This window comes from Pelobates fuscus, chromosome 4, assembly GCF_036172605.1.
Source record: "Pelobates fuscus isolate aPelFus1 chromosome 4, aPelFus1.pri, whole genome shotgun sequence".
NCBI lineage: Eukaryota > Metazoa > Chordata > Amphibia > Anura > Pelobatidae > Pelobates > Pelobates fuscus.
In genome coordinates this window covers 298,582,703-298,602,638 of record NC_086320.1, presented here as the reverse complement: position 1 = coordinate 298,602,638, position 19,936 = coordinate 298,582,703, and the positions used below count along the sequence as shown (strand labels likewise).

The following is a 19,936-nucleotide window of genomic DNA, read 5'->3' as shown; positions in this document are numbered from 1 at the left end:
CAGACTTCGAATTACCATGTATTTGACCAATATTGAAAGTTATCAATGCATTTGTTACAACTAACATGGCATTTTACAGCATGTAAGATATACCATGCACACGAAAAATAAAGAATTAAAAAAAAAAAAAAAAACAGCGCGCATCCGCCCTTATTTAACCCTGGATGTGGCTAAGGTACTGGTCCATGCTCTTGTTCTCTCTCGCCTTGACTACTGCAATACACTTCTCAGTGGTCTTACGTGTTCCCAGATTGTACCGCTGCAATCTATAATGAATGCGGCGACGAGGCTAGTTTTCCCCTCAACTCGCACCTCCCACGACTCCCCACTCTGTCAGTCCCTGCATTGGCTTCCAGTTAGATATAGTGCTCAATTTAAAATTCTGGTGCTTGCTTACAAGTCCCTACATAATGCTGGTCCAACCTACCTATCCTCCCTAATACACAAGTATGTCCCGTCGAGGCCCCTACACTCTGCCAAAGACCTAAATATTTCCTCTGTCCGTACTCCCACCTCTAATGCTCGCCTCCAAGATTTCTCCAGGGCTGGTCTATTTGAATCCAAACATTTCCCTGAATTCACATTCACTAACTTAGTGACAAAACAGGCAGGAAAAGTATATATTTTAAAGTGTCTTGAGATTTTCACTCGTCATGAATTAGAGATAATTTAATTCAGCACTGGTATAAGGTATCTATCAGATTCTTCAGTTTTGGAGGGAACAGATAATGATCAATAATAATGTGTACACTATAATATTGCAGCCACAGATTACCCAAAGTATCTAACCTCTCCTGGTTTCAGATGGGTAGATTATGGAGTTAAAGTTTTAGCAATAAAGTTTTTTTCAAAAGGAAAAAAAAATGGATTCTAAGTAAGCCAAAGGTACAAAGCCGCAACCTTTGTCCCAGAGTCTAACACTACTGCCCTAAACAAACATGGCGGAGTGAACAATGGTTCGAGCAGTCACCTGACACTCTGCCACGCCCCTCCGAGTGTCGTGAGGAGAGGTGACGTAAGAGAGCGAATCCTCGCTTCATAACAAACTGTGCCGACCAGCTGATACCAGAAGGCAGCGCGAGTTCATCGTGTCCAGGGTGTCCGACGGGAGGCGGAATTTGGACAAACGACTACCGGCTAATTACTGTTTATATAAACGAAGGGATGTCGGACGAGGCAGAGCTGACACACACCTCGGACAGAGGAATGATAAGGTGCCTTAGCGCGGCTGCTAGGTCTGTCCTGTATTTCCGACAGCGCGTGAGTGCGCGCGCGCGCCCCCCCCCCCCCTGCTCACCGCGGGTTAATAACGGTCACCTGGGCAGCGCGTGGAGGTCAGCAGCACGCGCTGCACCCGACCCCGTGACCTGCAGGCAGGAGAGCTCGCGCTCAGTGTGTGGGCACGTGGGAGACATAACAGGAGAGAGACCACACTGTGTGTCTACAGAGTGACCAATGGCCACTGCTGGCCAGTACAGTGACCAATGACTATTACTGGACTACTGACTAGTACAGTGACCAATGACTATTACTGGGACTACTGGCTAGTACAGTGACCAATGACTATTACTGGGACTACTGGCTAGTACAGTGACCAATGACTATTACTGGGACTACTGGCTAGTACAGTGACCAATGACTATTACTGGGACTACTGGCTAGTACAGTGACCAATGACTATTACTGGGACTACTGGCTAGTACAGTGACCAATGACTATTACTGGGACTACTGGCTAGTACAGTGACCAATGACTATTACTGGGACTACTGGCTAGTACAGTGACCAATGACTATTACTGGGACTACTGGCTAGTACAGTGACCAATGACTATTACTGGGACTACTGGCTAGTACAGTGACCAATGACTATTACTGGGACTACTGGCTAGTACAGTGACCAATGACTATTACTGGGACTACTGGCTAGTACAGTGACCAATGACTATTACTGGGACTACTGGCTAGTACAGTGACCAATGACTATTACTGGGACTACTGGCTAGTACAGTGACCAATGACTACTACTGGGACTACTTATGGTCCTGGCACTGTGAACTACACATTTTATGATGGTGACTAAAAATGTTATAAGGTCCTAGCGGTTAAATAAAAATCTATTTTTTATTTTTTTGATTAGGTGCTCTTGTACCTTAAGTTATCCTTAAATAACTTTTTTAAAAGTCCAAAATTTGTAAATAATTTAATTTACAAATTTTACATATTTATTTGCTCCCCACAGTAGCTGGAGTGCCAATAGTAATTAATATTGCTGGCTATAAAGCACAAACATATTCAGCAGCTGTGTATAGTAGGTGGTCTAAGAAAAAATAGTTGGGTTTAAAGACGCAAGAGGTATTGAGGAAACTTCTAAGATAACTACATTTTTAATTTTTTTTTTTTTTTTAGTTATGTAAGGATAACATTCCCAGCCATGACCTTGGGTGGATGATGATTGGGTATTGATGCATTTTTGTTGGTCTTGTATAAATCTTACAGGGTTCTTCTTAAACTGGGAATAGTCAGAAAATCGCAATAGACTAGCTAGCATAGTTAATATAAAAATTGTATATGTGGTGAAACTTTTTCATTGTTTTTAAAATTTGCAATTCACTTGGGAATTCCTAAAATTCTAAGTCTAGTAAACAGTACTGCTTCTCCCCCCCCCCCCCCCAAGATGTGGTAAAACTTGATTGCAGGTTTAGTTTCAGAATAATAATTAATTTTATGACATAGGAAATAATGGTATCTGGGTTCTCCATAACCAGTTTGTAAATGTGTAAAATGTCAAAGGAACAAGCGTTTTTTATCACTTGTCGTACTCAGGAAATGGGTACCTTCTAATTATACCATGTCAATCAGAGTTTGTCACCAGAACACTATATTTAACAGTTTTTACATAGCTACCATGTCCAGAATGTGTTTCATAGATTGACAACGTATACAATAGTTGGTGATATTAGGTTGGTACTTCAATACATTGCAAAGTAGTTACTGATGATGACTTACACTTAGATGATACATCATTATAAACTAAAGAATGTTTGCAGCAAATTACTGAGCATGCCAGAAAAATTATTTAAAAATTGTATAAATCAACATTTGTTTAAAAAGTGTGGCAGTACTTGCCAGTCTAGTATAGCTAGCTTTCTATCGTTGGTAGTGGACGTATGGAGTGGTGCCTGTCAAAACTGTTCTAGAATGCACTGTGGCGTTTTAAGTTCTTGGAATAATCCTTTTAAGGGAACACTAGTGTTCCAAATCTGTATTGCTAACTCTATATTTGCCCCCATGCACTCCCCCATGGCAATGAAAGGGTTTTTAGCACACAAAAAAAACTTGGAACACCCATTCGATTCCAGCACCTGTGCTTGCTCAGTCTCCACTTCCTCATAACGAGTGGGGACCTAAGTCGCATGTGCGTTAGGAAAGCATTGAGTCAGTGCTTTTTTTGTGGGGATTTAGATTAGGGTTAAAGGGGAAACTATAGGATAGAAATACAAAACTGTATTCCTAGCCTAAAATGCACCTCCCCCCCCCCCCACACTTTAAAAACTCTTGTCACTTACCTGAATCCAGCTCTGATGCCCCTTGGCGCTAGGTCAAGCTTTGCCTTCACTCCTCCTCCCCAATATCCGGGGACCTAGTCCGCCATTACATTAGGAAAACCACATGGGAAATCACTGAATCAAGGCTTTCCTATGGAATTTTGACTGAGGCTAGATGTCCTCATGCATACCAAAAGTTACCAAACCACCCGAAGTCCCTCTAGTGGCTGTCTGGTAGACAGCCACTAGAGGTAGAGTTAACCCTGCAACATAAATATTGCAGTTTTCAATAACTGCAATAATTACCATTGCAGGTTTAAACTGACAGGGACGCTGCACCCAGACAACTTCAATGAAATTAAGTGGTCTGGGTGACTATAGTGTCTGTTTAAAGTGTAACTTATGAATAATTCACGAGAATTGCACATTTCCAGTCAAAATAGCCTAATAGTATTTTCCAGTTAGTCTGTTTTAAAAAAACAAAACAAAAAAAAATTTCAGTCAGAATTTTGTAAGCAGTGTTAAGGATTCTGCCATTAAACAGTGAATTGTGCTGTCTTGCCAACAGATCTCCTGTGTAACGCTCATTTTTAAGATACTATATCCTGCTTGTTGGTGATACAATATGCGGTTGCAGTGTCATATGGTGTTTAATGTTTAAATGTTTCATTTAACTGGAAATGTCTGTGGTGTAAGGTGTTATTTGCTTTGTCAGTGTTTACATGTATAATCAGTCCTTATAAATACTGTTTTCTTTCTCAAAGCATGTTTTTGAGTTTACTCATTGGTACAGTAAGGTTTGCGTAATTTAATACTGATGCTAAGAATAATTAGCAAATGTATTTTGTCCTTTGCTATTATTTATTTTACGCTAAGATTTGGACTTTGCTCCCTTTCCTATTTAGGTGTTTTGTTTTCCACATTGATCATGCCTGTGAAAAACCATTCATTTGGTATTTTCATTGATAAAAATGGGCATAGTATCATAAGACTCTTATTGATCCATGTTTAACCCCTTAAGGACACATGACATGTGACTTGTCATGATTCCCTTTTATTCCAGAAGTTTGGTCCTTAAGGGGTTAAAAGGACTGTCCTAGACATACCTACCCAACACGTGGGTGAACAGGTTTTGTCTGTACTGTACACAACATACTCTTATGATTTTGCCTAAAGCAATGCATTCCATGTGTAGCATGCATATTCACAAAGGTATTCCTGTAGCAAATTTCATATCTAGGGTTAAATTAGAGATGTGGTTACTTACATCTGAAAATCTGTGTAGTTGCTAACCATTTTTGTGGGTGAAATGATTTGCAATAACGTACTCACATTTGTGACTGTAGCACCAGAATATTTTAAAAATAACACTTGGACATGGAACATTTTAATCATGACAACCTACCGGTATTTCTCTTGTATGGGTTAACTGTTATGATCCAAAAAACTCCGCTATCTGCCACCCATCCTTCTGTTTCTTATAACTATAGAAAATATTCTCAAACTATGCTTTAGTCACTGCTTGGCTGTCTTAGATGGAATTTTGGAATTTGATTTTCAGTTCAATGTTCACTAAATAAACCTTATGAATGAGTCCGTCATCTAATAGAGGAGGTGCTTATGTCTTCAAATCTTTTTGGGCAGTAGTGTTCAGGTATAGGGAGGATCCCGGGCAAGCCTCCATAGATCACATAGCTGCTGGGATTTGCCATAAGTTGACAGCAAAGTTCCGCCTTTTGTCAGCCTTAGGTTTTCAATGAAATGACAACTCAGTCAGCACAAGTATTTAAAGAGTCTATAGTGCCAGGAAAACAAAGGCGTTAAAACTTCAGTCACCTAGATGAATCCAGCGCTGATGTCCCTCGGTGCAGGGTGAGGCTGTGCCCATGCTCCTTCCCAGCCAACAGGTGAGACCTAATGCGCATGTGCGACAATGTCCGAGCTAGCATTAGGATTTCCCCATAGAAAAGCCTTAATCAATGCTTTCCAATGGCAAAATCTGACGTTGGAGATCCTCATGCAGAGCGTGAGGACGTCCAACGTTGAATAACGTAACAAAGGTCAGTTTCAAACCAGGATGCCCTCTAGTGGTTGTTTGGTAGACAGCCACTAGAGGTGGAGTTAACCCTGAGAGGTAATTATTGCAGTTACTCAGAAACTGCAATAATTACCACTGTAGGGTTTAAGGGACATGGGATATTGCACCCAGGACCACTTCAGTGAGCTGAAGTGGTCTGGGTGCCTACAGTGTCCCTTTAATAAAGATATCATCTTTATTTGGTGCTCAGAAATGACAGAGCTTATTCAGAGGGTTAGTACTCTGAAGCCTCATAACCACTGCAGAAATAGGCTTAGAACTGACTTTGGCCAGCCAGGAACTCGTATTCTCAGCTGGCTAATGTTGCCCCAATGACTCTGCTACACTCTCCACGTGGGCAGAATTTCGGTCAAAAATGATAGAAGGAGAACCTATAGTCTTGAAAACAACTATTTTCAATGACTATAGGTTCTCATGAAATACTACCTAATTTTTTTTTTTTTTTTTTTGTTAAAGCATGTTTCATCCTGGGTAATCCATGCAAAGTCTTAACCCTGGATAGCCTTCTGGATACTTTGTATTAGAGGAATGCTTGGGTAAATACACAAGGGATGTATTGTAAATAGTCACTGGTTTATGTAATTTGCAGAAGTTATGTAAAATAGCCTTCTCTAGTATGAGTTAAATTATGGCAAAGGTTACTTTTTTAAATGAAACGGTGGGGACACAGGGACACCATAGTGTTAGGAATAATGCTTTGTATTCCTAACATTATAGTGTTCTTTTCATGTTTTTGTTGACTATCACTTTGCACTAGTGTTTTATTTTTTTATATTTGGTTTTTTTTTCCCTCTGCTTCCTATTTATAAATACGTCAGTATTGTCCTTAAAGGACCAGTATAGTGCCAGGAATACATACTCGTTTTCCTGGCATTATAATGCCCTGAGGGTCCCCCTTCCCTCAGGGTCCCACTCCCATGGCGCTGAAGGGGGAGGAAGGGGTTAAGCGCCTCTAACGGCTGTCAATGAGACAGCCACTAGAGGCTGGATTAACCCATATGTAAACATAGCAGTTTCTCTGAAACCATGTTTACAGTAGAAAGGGTTTAAACCTAGATGGACCTGGCACCCAGACCACTTCATTAAGCTGAAGTGGTCTGGGTGCCTATAGTGGTCCTTTAAAGTGTCTATCGCCTCGTGATACTTTGAGCATTTCAATCAGATTTTTACTGCATTGGAATTTCCTGGATATAAAACATAGTAGACCCCAGAAAGTGAAATAGCCACTTTGACTGCTGTTTTAAAGCAATAGTGTGCTCTGATAGGCCATGAAATACACCCTGTTCCAAGTTATTATGCAAATGATATTTTTCTCATTTACCTAAATAATTGATGTAAATAACAGTCAGCATAATTCTCATGTTATCAACTATTAAGAGTACAATTCAAATCTTATTGAACAAACCTCCTAATGATAACAGTATTTTTTTTAAACATAAACCTTTTTTTTTAATTCTTTATTTTTGCAGTGCTTAAATTTCACAAACATGCTTGTTTTTCACGACAGCAGGTACATGCCAGTGTAATAATACATATTCTACATTGTCGCGGTAATCGTTAACAGCACTTTTTTTTTTTTTTTTTTTTTTTTTTGTAAGCGTAATAAACAATAAGGTGACGATAGAGTTAAGTAGTTTTACAAATCATGAGTAATGGCATGCATAACATTGTAGACATAGAAGTGTTAAGCGGGCTAAACGTGCTATATAACTGCGTCTGAGTGTTAGGCTTTAATCTACGATTCCCCCATAGTCTATTTTGTCAGGCAGGACTATAGTTAGATGAGTTTATAAAACACGGATCCTGTCTCTGACTGGGACACTGTTGGTAGGAGTAGAGCAGACAGAGGCAGACAGAGGCAAACATATTGTAACATGCCATATAGCAAATAACTGTATGCATGAGATTTCACTGGGCAGGAATAGTAAGCTGTTGCTGCAGCTGAGTGTTTAAATCATTTTAGTAGGGGAGACACCGAAAGGATAGCAGGTGTATGCTGATATGCCATCTAACCAATGCCCCTGCGTGCAGCCCCAGTCCCCGGAGTGTCCGCTCCGTTCCCCCCCCACATACAGTCCAGGTTTCAGCTGGGGTTCGTGGTTGCAGGACTGTGATCTTGCGCTCGTGGCAGCATAAGTGAGAAATCTTCCTTTCAGGTTGGTCGTGCTGGAGGCAAGGGTGAGTGGCAGCGGAAACACGGAGTTGGATGAAGTGGGGCCGTCCGTCGCTGTGGCTTCTTGCGCAGTCTTCTGTGCGGCCCCTCTCGGGAAACACGTGGGAGATGCTTATGACTGTGTTGGGCAGCAGGAGGGCCCTGGGCACCCGCAAATTGGTCAGCAGGAGCAGTGTTAGGCGCCCTTTCACAGGTGCAGTCGGAAGCCATATGTAGCCATATTTAGCGGTTCCGCACATGACGACCCCGGCAGTGTGGCCATGGTGCACTGCTGCATAGCATTGGAGGTGCGTGTATCCAATCTGTGTGTTATGCGTTCCCAGAACCTCTGGCATATTTTGTCGAATCTTGCGTTGAAGTGTGTTCTCCACTCCAGGTCCTCCGGGCCCGCTTGGCTTGGTTGATGCTTGTGCATGATGGCCATCTTGGTCGCACCACGCGGCTTCCAAGGCTGCAGGGTTATCTTGCGTGGTAGGAGAAAGTGTGCCCAGTGGGGACTGGGATATCCCTCGCCGGTTCAAAGGGGGGGGGGTAACGGGACTAACCGGACTTCCCAAGAGTAGCCATCAGGCCGCACACTGCGTCGGGAGATCGGCCGCCTCTGCCGTGCGCCAGTCCAATAGGCCTCTAGAATAACGGACGAGATTGCTGGCAAGCAGGATTTTTCAGGCTCGATTTATCAATTTGCGCTTTAAGTAGCTGTTTGCATGGCTTTCGGGGTCTCTGTTGCCAGTATGTCGACGTTAGTCGCTGTTTTATATCTCATGTGTCGGGAGCTAGTGGAAAGCACGTCTGGCCATCTTGGGTGTCAGGCCCCGCCCTTAAACAAACTTACAATGCACTGTTCCAAATTATTACGCACAGTAAGTTTCAAAACACTTTATAGGTTGTAAAGAACTGAAAATTGTCATTTGCTGTATTTGCAGCATATTTACTGAAATCAAAAGCTATTTCAATCCAACTTATAACAACATTTTAACAGGTCCCGTTACATTTTAACATAGGACCCCTTATTCGATAGCAGCTTCACAAGTCTTGCATCCATTGAACTTGTGAGTCTTTGGACAGTTTTTGCTTGAATTTGTTTGCAAGATGTCAGAATAGCCTCCCAGAGCTACTGTTTGGATGTGAACTGCCTCCCACCCTTCTAGATCTTTTGCTTGAGGATGCTCCAAAGGTGCTCAATAGGATTGAGGTCAGGGGAGGATGGAGGCCACGCCATGACTTTCTCTCCTTTTTACCCTCATAGCAGCCATTGATGCAGAGGTATTCTTTGCAACATGAGATGGTGCATTGTCATGCATGAAGATGATTTTAATATGGAAAGCATAGTTCTTCCTTCTGTACCAGGGAAGAAAGTGGTCAGTCAGAAACTCCACATACTTTGCAGAGGTCATCTTTACACATTTGGGGACCCCAAAAGGGTCCGACCAGCTCTCTTCCCATGATTCCGGCCCAAAACATGACTCCACCACTGCCTTGCTGACGTCGCAGCCTTGTTGGAACAGGGTGGCCGTCCACCAACCATCCACTACTCCATCCATCTGGACCATCCAGGGTTGCACGGCACTCATCAGTGAACAGGACTGTTTGAAAATTAGTCTTCATGTATTTTTCTGCCCAATGCAGCCATTTCTGCTTGTGAGCATTGGTTAGTGTTGGCCGAATAGAAGGTTTATGCACAGTTGCAAGACTCTGGAGGACTCTACACCTTGATGTCCGTGGGACTCCAGAGGCACCAGCAGATTCAAATATCTGTTTGCTGCAATGTAATGGTATTAGCAGCTGCTCTCTTGATCCGATGCATGGATCTGGCAGAAATCTTCCTCAATGTGCCTTTATCTGCACGAACCCGTCTGTGCTCTGAATCAGCCACAAATCTCTTAATAGTGCGATGATCACGCTTAAGTTTTTGTGAAATATCTAATGTTTTCATACCTCGTCCAAGGCATTGAACTATTTCACTCTTTTCGGCAGCAAAGAGATCCTTTTTCTTCCCCATATTGCATGAAAATGGTGCTTTGCTTAATAATGTGGAACACCCTCCTTTAGTAGTTTTTCCTTAAATTGGGCTCACCTGGCAATCTAATTATCACAGGTGTCTGAGATTGTTTTCAGTGAGCAAAAGAGCCCTGAGACACAATGCCATCCATGAGTTAAACTGAAAAACTAAATATTTAATCTTTGTGACACTTAAATAGAATTTGCATAATAATGTGGAACAGGGTGTAGAATCTGTGTACATAGTCCCACTTCTAAATACCGTCAATTCAAAGTGCTGCAAAAAAAACCCCACAAATCTAGTGACTGCCTTGGCCAATGTAGTTATAATTATATTTTATATTAATTTGAGACAAAATTTTACATTTGGAGTTATCACGGTAAAAAACTGTTTAATATTTCTAAGCCATAGCCTAGGACAGTGGTAGGAAACAACATGTCTCTATTGTGCTACTTAACAACATGACTTGCTCACAGACTCAGGCTTTAGAGGAAATTGGTGACCATGACACCTAAAATATTTCTGCTACAATCAATGGCATAATGTATCGAAGGGAGCAACATGGTGGCACTGTCAGATGAGTGTATGTAAAACTACTCTGTTGCCACGGCAATGTTCACGTTCATAAAGCAATATCTGGAAAATATAATGTGTGTGTGTGTGTGTGTATATATATATATATATATATAAATAAGCGCAATTCATGTTGAATTCTCTGTCTTGAGAAGTTTTTTGGTTTTTTTTTTTTGTTCTATGAATACTTTTTTCTTTTTTTTTTTTTTTTAAAGGAGCTACGTCCAGGAAAACATCACATTAGCAGGAGGCATTTCTATACAGTTTTCTGGAAATATTGACCATTTCAGTTAAGTTTTTAGCATTCTTTGGAATCCCCAACTGCAGCTGGGTGGATGAACATTGGAACTTAATCATGGGATTTTGGCAATGCTTTAATTGAAAAGGGAGTATGATTAGCGGTCGAAGTAGATGTTTATATATCTTCCGACATCCTTTTTTCCCAAGAGGGAAAAAAACCTCTCTTCTTGGGGGCGTAATCAGCCTGACGGCCTTAAATCTCCTAATCAAAGGATTCAGAGCTAAAAAATGGCAGAAACTTTAACTTTGAGGGTAGATAAACTAAGACTGCAATCTTACTCACAGTAAATTCCTTTAAGGCCGACCTGTAGAAAATGCAAGATAGTATCAGTAGAAGGAGAATGTCGCAGGCAATGTTGAGATATGCACCAGTGAAGGAATTTCGCCCAAGGAATTTCGTCCAAATTTTCAAATAGATAGTAGAGAGAGATCTTCTGGTGGAATTCAGCAGAATCTTGAATCTCTTCTTCTTAATGCCCCTGCTATGCAGGATTAGCCGTGCAGCAGCCAAGCTGTCGTCCTGAACATTTTCAATACCTTCAGTGGAATATCTTCGTTCTCCAGGATCTCCTTTGAAACCGGAAGTTTCAAGTACCTCAAAACTATCGTCATTAAAACGGAGAACCATTTCCGATTTTGGCCAGTACAGAAATATGGTCAATACTTTTACATGTTCTGATTTCACCATTTTCAAGATCCTTGGAATTGGCCTCACTGGAGGAAATATGTATGACAGGCTGAAGTCCCATTTGATTGATAGCCCATCCAGAACCAGAGGCATGTCTGCCTTGAAGAGTGAGGCAAATGTTTTCACCTTTTGCATTTGACCTTCTTGCCATAAGATCGATGACAGGCAGTCCAAATATCTTCACCAGCTGAGGAAAAAATGACCGGAGTTAGAGACCACTCGTTCTGGGACCATTTCGATCTGCTTAAGTCGTCTGCAATAACGTTGTCTGTTCCTCTTATATGAGTAGTGGAAATGTCTTCTAGATGACTTTGAGCCCAGGACGTAATTCGCGTGCAAAGGGAGTGCAATTTTCTTATCCTTGTGCCCCCTTCTTTGTTCAGGTAAGACACCATAGTCTGGTTGTCTGACTCAATTTTCACTGCTTTCCCTATCATGAGATCTCTGAACTGATCTCTGATCTCTGAACTGATGAAGAGCGTATAAGACGGTTATCAACTCCTTGTAACTTGAGGGTTGCCTTTATACTTCTTCAGACCATGTACCAACCTGTATTCAAAACATCTGTGGTGATTATGACCCATCGTTTTGGCCGAAAAGATGGACCTTTTTCTTTCTTTGACCACTTTATAAGAATTTCCCACTGCAAAGGCCTTGGTTCTGCTCTGGCCCATTTTACTGCTGGAATAGTGGAAGTGAGGTGTCCCAACACCTGCATAGCTTTCATTACAGAGCATTTTGGCTCTCTGAAGTTCTTTTGTCAGCTTCTTTATCTTTCTTCTTTCAAGCAGAAAGTTTAATCACCTCTGTGATAACATCTAGCAGATATTCATTAAACCGTTTTTAAATTATTTGACTTCTTATATGTGGTTCACCAGGTGCCACTGCAGTCTGAAATATCCACTATTGTAGTGGTTATGATACCATGAGAACCCGGACACCCCACCTCCCTTCGGTAGCAGTAAATCTTTTTTACTGACATATGGTGGCAGTTCAATAGGGATGTACTCTTCCCATGGGACAATCATCTGAAATTAAAAATTAACATAAACGTTCCTCCCCCAATAGGTATAAGACACCAACCTGCCATGGACCCTCAGTAAGTCCCAATAAAACATCAGAGACCTACTACTGCAAAAATATAAAATGTATTAATAAAGGGAGGGAGTGATGTACTGCCACCATATTAAGGAACGGACAGCATCTGGATTTTGTGGTGAGGCACATGGGTTGCTGCCAGGGGGATCTGGCCTGTTAGCCTCCCGGGTGGAGAGCAGTGTAGCCTGCATGTATCCTGCAGGACTTGCAGAGCAGGTATGTTTCACTTGCTTTGTGCAGAGTGCGGTCACTGGCAAAGCAAGGAGGATGTCTCTAGCGGCAGCAAATCACTGCCCCAGCGAGACGCATGCGCACAACGGTGGAATGCACGCCCGGGAGGTAATGCGTTCTACTGCTCATGCGCGGTCGGAATTCCTAGAAACTGCGCCAAAATTTTATTGAATGCTACCTATTTAAGCTGTGCAGATCCTACTGACAGCATAAATGCTTGCCAGGAAGGATCTCCCGTGTCACCCCCCACCACCACCACACTGGTCAGAGGTTTTATAGGCAAGATATTTTAGTCTCTGATCTTTAAGACCTGTGGATCTTCTTTTTCTTAAATTTCTACAATTTCCTAATTGCTTTATGTTTTGCAGATGTCTAGTCCTGTCTCTCCAGATATTATGGATAAAGACAAGGTGCCTGCTCCTGCTGCTAAAAAAAGCCAGTTATAAGTCAAAACCTTTTGAGTTGTAGCGAATGCTCCACACCACTACCAGATGGTACTAAAAGGAAAATCTGCAACCAGTGTTCTTCCTTATCGCTGGAAAAGTCCAAGCAATAGGACATGAAGTAATTCTTATCTAGGTTTCAAGACAATCAGGCCCAGACATGTGATTCATTCAAACATTCTACAAAGTCGAATGTAACACCCGTTAAAGCTACAGCCAACCAGAGGCAAAAACAGAAGAGATCTTCTTCTAGATCAGAGCTGTCCTTGGGCGAATGATCCAAGTCTTCCTATTCAGAAACTTCCAGCGATTTTTTTTCTATTACAGAACTCTATTTCCCACAAGAAGAATTAAGGAAGTTCATGTTGCCTTCTCTGAAGAAACATCAGATAAAGCGAGTAAGAAAGCCTTTCCTGTTCCACAGCAGATTCTGGTACATCCCTGTGAGAGTGGAAAAACACTGAAACATGGGTGTTTATTTCCAGGCATTTCAAGATCATAAAACTGCAAGGAGAAGACAAGTGGGAAGACTTGCCTGTTGTTGACGTACAAGTTGCTCAGTTGTCTAAAAAAAACTACTATACCGATTGGAGAAGTTTCTGGACTTAAAGACCCTATGGATAAAAGAGCAGAAAAGTCTAGCAGAAGAGTATATCAAGCAGCAGGATTTCAGGCTAAAGCGGCATTGACAGGAGCTTCAGCTTAATATTTTAACTTAGGGCCCCCTACCTGCTGCTCATGGTTGGGGGGCCGGGGCGGAGGACAATAGGTCCCCCCCCCCACCTTATTGTTTAGGGCCGCCACTCAGGTGTGGGGGTCAGGGGCGAGGAAAATAAGTCCCCCCCATCATTCTCTTTTAATTTAGGGGCCTCACTCGCCACGGCATATCGAGTAGGGGCAGAATTTATGAATACCAAGTAATCTTTACTTAGTATTAGTAAATTTGGCTGAAAGACCAATTTAGGTCTTTCAGCCTTTTGGTAGATAGCTTCCTAATTCTCACGGTATCAGGGAGCTATCTACTAAGCGGCTGCAAGATGCAGCTGTGGCACGAATAGGATCGGAATTTCATTCATTAGGATAAGATTCCGATCCGAACAAAGTCCTGAATTGCGTCCCAAACTGTTCTCATTCTGTTAGAACACTGGCGAAACTACCTAATTTCGTCCTAAGTGACAGGACGTTCGGGAATATTGACAGGAAGCATCGCGAGATAATGGATCAAAGGTGAGAATTGTGGGAAAATGTCTGACCACAGGAAACTGAGCACACTTTGCTCCTCCGATGGTCTTTGTCTTATGTTTTAAAGAGCACAAGAGCAGACCGGAAGAAATGTAGAACAGATCCTGAGAGAAGAGGAATCGATTGGGGAAATGTAAGTTCGCCATGACAGTGCCGCTTTAAAAGAATAGTGGGGATCTATTTATAGGATATATATATATCTCTGGATCTCTGTGTAAATCACATGGATTTTTAACAACTAACCAAATGGTAGCCAATTTGTAGCACAGCTATGGTTGAAATATCTGCATTTCTGAGAAGCAAAACTTAGGCTTCCCAGACTTGATTGTTTTAACTAGCACAGTTTGGCATTTAGTAAACTGACCTCTGTGCTTGTATGAAGTTGAATCATATCAAGCAATAGTGACGGTCTATTTGATTTAAATGACAGTGGAACGTTTGAGCTAATTACTTTCAATCTTCTATTGGCCTTAATTTTTTTAAAGAGAATCCTTTAAAAGGTCTGCCAGTTGAACTTTGTTTGCTCTGGGATCTGTAATACCCACTTCGAAAAAACTAAGTGCTTATTTATCTTGTGGCACATAGGTTTTGTTTGTTATAAGCAAATAGCTAAGAGTTGATAATGCAGAGTTCTTGGTAAATTTATTCAGCCAAACGTTCTTTGAAAGAATCCCTGGGAATTCAACTTTGTACAAATTGCCCTCTGTTTTTCTGTGATCTCTGTGGGATGGTGTAATCTATGAAATAAAAAAGCAGATTTACAAAATGTAAGCCTAAATAGGTGAGCTTAAAAACAAGCTCTATCCTGGTGATATTTATCAACTTTGTTGATTGTTTGTTTGAGCCTAAATTTAGCAAATTAGTTTTTCACCCCTATTGCCTGTTTAGTGAATGTACACTAGTGGCCTCGAAACTTTTGAGGTACATGGCAGGTTTCATCCATATACTACTGGTACAATTCCCAGGGTTTTGTCATAATAAATACCTGAGACTCTGTCCACTATATTTTCCTGTAGTAATTCACAAACTGAGGATACCGCACTTTCTCTTAGGAATCCAAGTGTTTATTAGGGCCAGGGTTGGCAAAACCCAGTTTAGTAGATAAAATAAATTTAGTCCGGGCACGCAGGTTTATGGAAACAAAAACTGCAACGTTTTGACCTACACAGAGGCCTTTTATCAAACACTATATTTTCTGGACATCAATTCAAGCTAAAGATAACACATGAAACCTTTTGCCTTGCACTATAGAATGTTCAAATGTCGCAGGAATGAAAACTGTCAAACACTTTCTTGAATTAGTGATAGGCGCTCAGGGTAAAGTGGTGGTTCTGGTAGCTCTGTTCCCTGCGAAGCATGTAACAGATTTGGATACCCTGTACCAGTGCTGAATTAAATGATCACAAATTCATGAAATGAGTGAAACTCAAAAAATCTTTCAAATATGAACTTTACCTGCCTGTTTTGTCAGTAAGCTAGTGAATAGGAAATTCAGGGAGATGCTTGAATTCAGAGCTGCATTGTAATAGACCAGCAGGATTGTACACCAAAGTGAGAATTTTCACAGATTCAAAGTGAATTTCAAATGTTATGACTAAATTAGCTGAACAAGGAAAATTCTCTAGGAATATTAGTTGATTATGTTTCCACTTAATCTACTTTGGCATTTAAAGGGACACTATATTCACCAGAACAACTACAGCCGGATGTAGTTCTGCTGAGTATAGTATGTTCCTGCAGACATTTTGCAGAGAAAAGGCAGTGTTTACATTTCTCCTTAGGGGCACCTTCAGTGGTAGTCTCTCAGGCGGCTAATAGAGGAGATTCCTGCTGAACTTTTCCCACAGAGATGCATTGATTCAAGGCATTTCTATGAGGATATGCTGATTTACCAGCTGGGCATTTGGCTCTGCCCCCAGCCACACCTTCTTGGCAGAGAGTTTTCTAATTGACTATCTCCGCTATACCAATGCTTTCCATTGCTTTGTCTGACATCAGTTTTGATTATCACAGCCATGCAGGTGGATTTTTTTATTTAAAAAAAAAAATTTTTTTACGTGGTTTTCTAAAACTATAGGGTTAGTAATACATGTTTGTGTTTCTGACCCTAAAGTGTTGTTTGAAGTCTCTAAAGTGAGAATTGTCGTGAATTCAAGCGAATATGAATGTGTGTATTTTCAAACAGCCATAACAAAACTACAATACATATGTTGGTTGTTGACCATAAAGTGGGGACAAGCTATATGGGGACAAGCTAAAGATAGTTTGCCTACGATGGTTCTAAACATTTGCCATACAAATTCTGTTTACGTTGCAGGGCAAGGCACCAGTGCACCCAGACCACTTCAGAAAGCAAAATGCAACATATGAAAATATTAATTTACTATAATATAATAATAATAATTTGTGTACCTTTATTATGGTAAACTAAAATGATGACCTACGAAAAAAGTTACTTGTGCAATATCCCAAATCCCTATGCATATTTAAATAACTGGAGTTTTTTTAGTATAACTCCAATGATCATTAAAGTGCAAGCTCTCCTGCCACGTCAAGACAAATCTCTTAGGTGAGTCCTACACTAACAATTCACCATGCTTCTTTCAGCTTCAGGTAAAAATCTCTGATACAGAGAGGGGAATTTTCCTTAAACCCCTACGCACTTATTAGCCCTGATTAGGTAACAAATGGGGTCGACTTAATAGAGAACACATGGTGACCTAGTAGCTTGTCATTTCCTCTTTGATGTTCACTGGTATGGTTGAGCTATACAGGAATATAAACTTTTTTTTACTTTGCAGGTCAGGATGGCTTTCAAGTTGGCTTCCAACTTGGTGCCCCACGTCCATGTGTCAACTTGAAGAAGCTGAAGAGAAAATACTAAAGCGTAAGTTGCATTTTTGCAGGTAGGGTTGAATGGAGAAGCCAAATTAGATGAACATGCGCATACTACCAAGGTTTGTTTAGAATAGTCCTTTGTTTTAGCTGCCAGCAGTAAGTCAAGGAGGTGTTTATATGAACACGCGCCATAATGGATACAGCCTGCTCTCCCTTAGTTAGTAGTCGGGCTTTTTTAGAATGTTAACCAACTTACCTAAGGTTTACAGGTGCCTGTCACCGCCTCCCCAGGAGCTGGAAGCTTCTGCAAGGAGTTTTCACTTAGCTCAGTGGCTCTGGTGGCAGGTGAGGCAGTAACAGGCACCCAGCGGACCACAGGTAAGTTGTCAAATTGTTCTTTAAATGGTTTGGCAACATACTTAGGGGTGGTGCCGGGGCACTTCTAGTAGTGTAACCATTACAGCAGGCTGTCTGTAGTGATTATGGTGTGCTTGGAATTCTTTTAAGTTGTTCGTGAAGCATATCTATTGGATGCCTCACCTCGCTTTAATTTAAAACACTTAACCCCGTCTGTTTACACATGCTGTTATCTTCCAGAAGATGGTTTGATTAATTGTGAATTGTGTACTGATATTTAATTAATGTATGTACCAATACTTCATATAAAGTCTGGCTACACACGCAATACAGGGAATTTTTTACACTTTTTTTTTTTTTTTTTTTTTTTTTTTAAGGATATGCTTTTTTTCCTCTTAGTTGCACTTTCAGTTTCCTGGAAGTCCTTGGGAAATCTTGGGGCAATGCTGTAATGCTGCCCATAGCCTCTTGCACATTCCATGACGGTGTATCCAGTCCTACTATTTCCATGATCGTAAAGTCGAACTAATTCAGTTTTTGACTTTCTGGTCCCAACAAAAGTTAGTCAGTTAATCCGAAGAATGAAAGTCTAGCAAATAAATTGTAGGGAGTATATGTATGTGTTTCTACATATCTTGTTAATGTTTATATGCTGTATATCTTATTTAGTGTAAATTTAAATCTCTGGCAAGTGGCAACGTTTTCTGCTCTATTTTTGAATTCTATCTAAAGTAACGTTATACAAACAGTGGATCAAGCGCTAGATCAGTTCTGTATATATGTAGCAGCAACGATCCTGCCAAGGGTGTCTCTTCCTGAATAAATAATTGATAATTGTTCACAGTAGGTGGGTGGTTGTGCTTCCAGTAGATGTTTGACCAACAAAAAGGAACAAACGAAAATTCAATGGTGGAGTCTCTCTCTGTATAGGGGTCCGAAAATACAGGGAGCCATTTCAATAGAGCTCAGAGATTCTGCGAATGGGTGGATTCCATGTGCAAATTTTATTGTATGGTGTGTTTTTTTTGTTTTGTTTTTTCCTGCAAATGTTATTTCACCTCTATTACCCAAGAATATAATAAGGGGTAAAGTGGACTGTGATAAGGCAAGGATACTGATTTATTAATATTGGCCAATGGTAGGGAATGGTTTTATAATGTATGTTTGTTTAGGCAACACCTTCCCACATGTGTTAGTCAGAGCAATAGGGGATGGTTTATACATTTGAAATTTGGATGATCCACTCATTGGATGCAATCTTCCTTCTGATATTCTGTTTCCTTCGGAGTGGGTAGCAAATTGTGATTAATTTGTTGTGGAGGGTGTGACGGACCGCCTGGCACCCCGACTGGGTACCTCCGCCAATCGATGCTTCCTAGCTGTCGCTGACTACCATAAGCACCGCACCGGACACCATAAGCACCTTAGCCACCGCAGCTTGGCTGGGGTCTCGACGTCCCTTCCCACCCTGGACCAAACTCCTGGATCCAGCTCCCAGTGAGAAGGCCTCTCCTCCAATAGGGTATAGCAGTGTAGCTCTTTCAAGAGCTAGTGATCTATACCAATCCAAAGAACAATCCCAGGAGCAGAGATTATAGCAGGCATAGTAGTTCCCTCAATCACGAGACTAGGCTCTGTGTTGAGGGTAAGCTGGAACTCGTTTATTGGTAGCCACAACTGGCCTTATATGCAAGTCCCCATGCAAGGAGCACTCCCTGCTGGACCTGAGAGTAAACCACAGCAGAAAAAATACACGCATACATTGGCTCTCAGATCCAGGACACTCCCACACATAATTAGGTCAATCCCTCCTCTGTACCTGGGAGATAATTGAGTCAAGTACTGTATTAACTCGATTATCTCCAGACACACAAACACACGTTTTTGTTTTTTTATAAAACCCCAAAAATACCTTCAAAACGTAAAAAAAAAAACCCACAAAAGTTATATCCCCTAATAGCCCCGATCTGGGTGAACAACATATTCAAAAATCTCCCAGATCGATTCAGGAATTTCCCGGAAGTCTTATTTTTTTGACGGACCACACGCATGGTCCTATGCCTAAAACGTTTCCATAGCATCGCAGCCAAGTGTCGCTGGGGGACCGACCGGGAATGGCAAAGTTTTCATTCCGAAAATAGTTCCAGGGCATTCGCGGTTAAGTCCCCCTGAAGTCTATTTGCGGTTTTGGTCCATGCGAACAGCCGTCAGGGAGCTACCGTTCGGTTCTATGGAAAGTGCCGAACAAGGGGAATAAAATATGGGTCATTACAGTTGCTGTCCTGGCCCATAGTCTTTTGGCAGGAGGCTGGCAAGCAGGCCCCTCCAAAAGCCTGTGGCGAGACTC

The 19,936-nt window shown here is 41.4% G+C and overlaps 1 protein-coding gene across 1 annotated transcript in view; it reads left to right on the top strand.

Moving 5' to 3' along the window:
- The first annotated feature begins 1,012 nt into the window (after positions 1-1,012).
- ABHD5 (abhydrolase domain containing 5, lysophosphatidic acid acyltransferase) overlaps positions 1,013-19,936 on the top strand; it is a 31,263-nt gene continuing 12,339 nt past the window's right edge. The window contains exons 1-2 of the mRNA XM_063452230.1: positions 1,013-1,214; positions 17,196-17,281. Coding sequence (XP_063308300.1) covers positions 1,165-1,214; positions 17,196-17,281 — 136 coding nt within the window. The 5' untranslated portion in view covers positions 1,013-1,164. The remainder of the gene's footprint in view (positions 1,215-17,195; positions 17,282-19,936) is intronic.